The 6,321-nt window shown below is 40.5% G+C and overlaps 1 protein-coding gene across 1 annotated transcript; it reads right to left on the bottom strand.

Annotated features, from left to right (window-relative positions):
• Positions 1-1,514: 1,514 nt before the first annotated feature.
• Positions 1,515-5,865, bottom strand: LOC308117296 (guanine nucleotide-binding protein G(I)/G(S)/G(O) subunit gamma-5-like). Its single transcript, XM_080476069.1, has 3 exons — positions 5,711-5,865; positions 3,909-4,055; positions 1,515-1,805 (listed from the first exon to the last, which is right to left on the bottom strand). The coding sequence occupies exons 1-2, from the start codon at positions 5,789-5,791 to the stop codon at positions 3,930-3,932; spliced, it is 207 nt and encodes a 68-aa protein (XP_080332195.1). The 5' UTR covers positions 5,792-5,865; the 3' UTR covers positions 1,515-1,805; positions 3,909-3,929.
• Positions 5,866-6,321: the final 456 nt, after the last annotated feature.

Raw genomic sequence — 6,321 nt, 5'->3', positions numbered from 1 at the left:
TTCCGCTACGCGCAACGGCGTCCGTTCGTTTTAGTATCGTGAGAGTTCGCCTAGTCTGCGTCGCCATGGGAACACGTTTCAGAAGGGGGGGGGGGGGTGTCTGCGCAAATCTCGCGAGAGAAACCAGCTGAAACAAAGCTCAAAACCATTTTCTCTCAAAATTAAGTGAGGAAAAAAAATCTAACACATACAAATAAAGATAAATAAAATACAATAAAAAAGCACAAGTACAAAAAGTCTTGTATTACGGTCTTATGTCATTTAAACAGCATAATACATGTCATGTGAACATTTAAACTAATATAGACTTGTAGTTCTTTGATTATTAACGATTTTGAAAACTATTGAACAGTCCTTGTTCAGTTTTCTTTATTCATCCATCCATCCGTACTGCTTCATCCTGTGCAGGGTCGCAGGGCACTGTAGCCAATCCCAGCCAACTATGGACGAGGGCAGGACACACCCTGGACAAGTCGCCAGTCCATCACAGGAAAAACAGACAAACAACCACAGACATTCTTTATGCAGACGTTCTTATTCATATTTAATAATTCCTGTTTTATTTGCTGTAATTTTAGACGTGCAGGCCCTCTACTATCTGACAGGAGGTGCTGCCTCACATGTAGTACATCATGATCAAAACTGCATACCTAAAATAAAAAATAGGGTTTTGACTTACTTTACTATGGGTCAAATCATCAAATTAAGATCCCCATATCATAGCTATTATTTTTGACCATTTAATCATCGACCACTGAAAGTATTAGATGTTGGTTTGCTGGTGACAACCAACAGTAAACTTATGAAAACTTGTAGACTTGGCCTTATTTTTTAATACTTGAAAGTACTTTTCTTTGTCTTTGAGTGTGGAAAGAATATCCAACAGACTTGACAAAATCATCTCAAATATGCCTTTTGTAGCTCAGATATTAAAGTTAATGAGCTAAATAACTATCCCTGGAATGTCGTCTTGTAATACCACTTTCTACCACATGGTGGTGTAATGAGTCCCTGCTATGTATTTTGTAATACAAGGGAAAAAGCAGCAGCAGCTCATGTAAACACTGAAAGTACATGAATGAATATTACAATCGTCAAATCTATTCCATCCAAAGGTCTCAGGTGGATGTTAGTGATTTACGAGGGCTGAATAAAAAATATAGCATATTTATCGTTAATGTAATAATATATATCACACAAGACAGACGGAACTGTGATAAAACGCTTCTGTACATTCGGATTTTGCTTATACAAAATGACGGAAGTCCAACTATTACAGAAAACGATGATAAATTGACAATTCTTAGATGATTTAGATCACAGATTAAACTATCTATTCCATTGTCTTCAGTGTTACGTCAATCATGACTAACAGTAGAGTCTAGTGGATTGTGCAACTGGCCTAAAAATAGATTAAGTACTTTTTTTCACCTCACCTGTGTGTGAAATCCTCACGGGTCTGTTGAAAAATACTGCTGCGGTCTTTGATAAGAACAACGAAGATAGAAACAAAGTAGTAAAGACTGTTTTTATTCCTTGAATACAAAAAAAGTCCTGAACAGTGATGACTAAAATAGAACAATAGAAAAGGCACGATAATTGACTGGAAAATCACACTGTGCCATAAAATTAAAATATGGTCTTCTTTCATCTATGGTGGCTGGGAAAAAAAAAAAGGCTTTCTTCTTCTCTGGTGTGGATGTGACTCCAGTGTTGTACAATGGAGGGATCCTGTGGCAGTAGGATGGCTTGGCATGAGGAGCAGTGTTGAGGTCGACTTTTCCCTGTAGCATCAGAACAAAGGCCTGCCAACACACACACACACACACACACACACACACACGCACAGAATAATAAAGGAAAACGTATGTTCTGCTAGCAGCTCACGAATCGGTACTGAATTGTTGTGGTGTTTCAGCGTGAAAACAGTGGAAATACTGTAGATACACACTTGTATATGTGGAAAAATCTATGTAATGCCACATTTCGCCATCAGTTGGCAGCAGTGAGTCAATATAGTACCAGTTCATCTGTTGCCAACGTTTCCACAACGTTTTAAAGTAAAAATGGAAAACTTGTGTTTTATTTAACTTGAAACGTTGTAGTGTAAACAGGGCCCTCGTCTGTCAGTATTATTGTTCTTTTGTTACTTCATAATGATCCAGAATTGTAGTGTGTCAGTCAGACAAACCCTTAAAATGTTATTTTTATCTTGCAAATCTTTTAAATTCATTCAACACGTTGAGAAATTGGTAAAACCTGCCAAGACAGCACAAAAAGGCTAAAATGTAAAAGACCAAAACAGCATAAATTCACAGTTAATTGCAATCTGCTGATTTTTATGTTTAAACTGTGGATACAACTGAAAACTGAAAATTCATTCAAATAAATTCAGTTTTGATGTCAAACTATACGTTTATAATCATGTTTCGTAGCTGTAGTCTCATTTCCTTTGTTGAAAAGTATTTATAAAGGTTGCAGATCTCTGGACTACATGCTGGATTTACAAGGTGTGGAGAATCTTCAAACCAACAATTGCTCAGGAGTTTTTCTCCAACTTTTTTTTTTTTTAACACTTGCAGGTTACTACTATCTTTCTTTTTCCATTGCTATCCTTCCTGTAGCTCTATTCTAACTGCAAAAGCCACGCACTGTCAGATCTGTTAAAAAAAAACCCACTGCGAGTCTTCTTGAATCGTTTTGCTCGCAGTGGGGTGAACGAGTTCTTTTTAAATCTCCGAAAGCGCGACTCGGGAGACTTGCGCAGCCTTTCTTCTGGAGCTCTGACAGCTCGGCGGGATGACAGCACAAACTTAAATAGCAGAGAGAAGAGCAGAAGCCTGGATGTCAGAGGTTTCAGATCAGCCTGATCCGCCCGTCGCTCCGTCCCCACAGACTGCTAATCTGGAAGCTCTGAAGATAATCTGTCAGCTTTAAGTGTGCCAGAGGCATGTGCGTCAAACAAATACAGTTTACTGAGTGAGTTGTTTGACAACGTCACTTGTATACGTCGGCCGTAAGAAACCTCAGCACTCAAATTTCCTCTGGGATCAATAAACCGGCGATCCGTCGCATCCCATTGGTGTCTACTGTCTCTGACGTCTAACTACAGCCGACGTTCTGGACTGCTGACGCTACAAAAACTATCAAATCCCTCACAGAATCTTTATGCTCAAGCTCTATCTGATATCTACCTGCAACAGTGTCTCTCTTTATCCTGTCACTTCTCAGACTACAGGATTTCTGCAGCCTTTAGCATGGATGTTGTCACACATCGACCTGGAAGATCAGGGTTTGGACCACATTGAGGGTATTCAATAGAAACAAACCCTATAAGGCAGCATGTTCACCACCAGAGGTGTCAAACACAGTTTAGTTCAGGGGGCCACATTCAGCCCAAATTCATCTTGAGTGGGCCGGAAAAAGTAAAATAGCACCATAACAACCTTTAAATTTAAACTGTAAAGTTTTTCATTCGCTGTGGTTTAGAGTATATGTGATGACAATGTGTATATTTTCCACAAAAAAACTAAAATATACGACCGATTTCTTTGATTTTTTTTTTTTTTTTCATTCAATGTGGGAAGACTCTTTTGTCTCAGTTTGATGGATAAATTCTTGACAGGTGGAGAAAAATAATTAGCTAAATGGTAAATAGAGTGAAAAAAAAAAGTGATGTAAACTGATCAAACTGGCCAAACAGACTCAAACGGCTGTTTGCTCGGACAGGTAAAGAGTTTCTAAAATTGAACGGTTAAACTGTCAAATTTATTAAAAGTCTACATTTCTTGATTGCGGTTTTCCAAATTTTCATGAAGTCAAAGAAAAGCAGTTATTTTTAAGTAGTGTAGGAGAGTCAACTTGACTTGGTGCAAAGCGGACCCCAACGAAAGCGATGCTGGCCTCACCATTGAACACAGTGGTTGGTTTCACAGGAAGGAGCAGACTTTCTGCGGCCTGAAGGGGTTGGTGCTGGAGGACACGCCGGTGAGCAGAGGGTCCTGCAGGGCGTTCTGCTGACAGAACTGCTGGAGGTCGGCGGCCGCCTGAGAGACCTGCAGAAACACAAAGGGGGGATTCAAACCGTTTTCACTCATCAAATCAACTGAAACAGGACTGTTTGAGGATTCTGGTTTCATGTGGGACAACGTTTCGAAATCCAAACAGTCATGAAACTGGTTTAAAACGGCGAGAATAAGTATTTGTGCCCGTCGCAGTATTTAAAATGTGCTCTGCACAGAGAATTCGCTGCATTACTTTATTAACTTTGCCTTTGACCGTCCCGTTTACGCAACAACGGTGCTCGGAGCCACTGGAAACACTACTCTTTGAAAACGGATAGTTTTGGAAAATGCACCGTTTCCGTGGCAACGGGAGAAAACACACGAGTTTTCTGAAACGCTGCTACTGCGCTTGGACGCCACAATATGTTTTAGGTTTAATTCAAGTGTTCCGTTGGTTTTTATAAATAATTGTGGTTGTAAAAGTGGTTTAGCGTTCATCAAAGACTCCGACATCTCGTCTACTGGAAACACAATTTTGGCATTTTGATCGCTTTGAGAATGTGTAAAGTCCGTAAAATGCTGAAAACACTGTACTCTGCACGCTGGGGCCAGTTGTCAGAGCTGGGATTTTGTCTTACAACCACTTTGTTTTAACTGTATTTCTTCGCGGTATAGGCCCACTCGGAAAAGAAAATGATCGGAGGCAGATTTCTTGCCCATCATGCACTTCAAGAAAAAAAGTCTAAATACAATATCAAGAAAAAACGTTTTGGGATTACAATAGCCGGAGCATGTGACTGCTTCTACAAAATGCCTTGCAGGCAGTTTGATGAACTGGCTCGACTATCCTTCAGAATCCACTTTAATAACAAAGAAACTACCCATGAGTGGCCCTAATACTCTCATAGTATCCAGATGATGGTGTAGTAATTGTACACTTTGTCTGTTTAAGTCAATGAGAAGCACATGCAGTAATCTGGGACCTGCCATTGCTCACACACGTGCAGAAAAGAAAACAACAACCATTCATCTATTATTCAGAGGCTGAGAAGTTTTCAAATGATGTCTTAATAATCTTCCAATTCGGCTTAACTACATCAAAAATATACCTATATATGTATAACATTTCTCCGACGTATCTTGTTCGTACAGCTTGATACTTCATACAGAATAAAAGGGATTATTGTTTAGTGTGCTTTTGTATTCCATTTCTACTGAAATCGAATGGTAAGGGAGTTTACATGGAATCGGATCGGACTCGCGCTGATAGTTATTTTGCTACCTGCTCTAATCTTGTATCCTCGATTACAGCAATTTTATCTGCAAGTTCTCAGATTTCTACATTAAGTAAGTTTCACTGAGCCAAACCTCTAGACGAGTGAAATAACGAGGCGGAACTGACAGAAATAAAGAGGAAACTCCCACAACAAAGGGGCTATTTTCTTAATGTGGGTGTGATTTCAGGCAGTTCGAGGAATGTCTCGCTCACAGCCCGAACTTGTTGATCTTCGGCTGGTGCCTATAAATCAGCTGTGAATAAAGAAAGAGTTCCCCATCTGAGGCCAAACAACGCCCCGCTCCTCCGCCTGTTGACTCCGGCTAACTCCGCCGCTAGCCCCGCGGCTAACACGGATAGCGGAGCGGGTAACGGAGGCGCTTCTCTCTCACCGGGGAACCGGACAAAGTGCGGGGAAGCGGGGACTTACTTTCACTCTGTTTATGCTGGCCTCGAAGCGCAGCTGCTGGACCACTTTTTTCATGGCCACCAGGTTGGAGGAGCCCGACATAGTTGCAGGAGTTCGGAGTGTTTGGAGCTGGACGCTGCTGGGCGGTGGACGTTGGAGAGAGAAGCCCGGATGATGACGTCACGATTCCGGCTGCAGCCCACGTGGGCGGACACCAGGAGGCGCCAGATCACACACAACCAATAATTCAAAACGTTTTTAATATTATACAGCCAGTAACGTGAAAACTGGACAATGATGTCAATAAGGAAGATTTTTCTGTTTTATATGCGTTTGTATTTTATCATACTGTGATTAGGACATGTCTGGAACGACCTCTTGATAAGCAAATTGTACAAAAACTGTTATAAAAAACAACCTATAGTTGTTTTTCAAATTATCTGAAAAAAATTTAATTTTCAATAATGTAATAATTGTTAAACTGTTACCAAAATGCCCAACTAGTTACATTATTGGCCATTATTACAGGCTTACTTGCAACTGGAGGTTAACAAGTACAGAAAGGTCAACACAACCACAAAACCTTAACGCACCAGCAAAATCCACAACGGAAGTTAACAATGGAAGTGCCC

This window comes from Lipophrys pholis (assembly GCF_963383615.2).
Source record: "Lipophrys pholis genome assembly, chromosome: 1".
Taxonomy (NCBI): domain Eukaryota; kingdom Metazoa; phylum Chordata; class Actinopteri; order Blenniiformes; family Blenniidae; genus Lipophrys; species Lipophrys pholis.
Note: the sequence above shows the minus strand (reverse complement) of the source record. Positions and strands in the feature narration are given on the sequence as shown.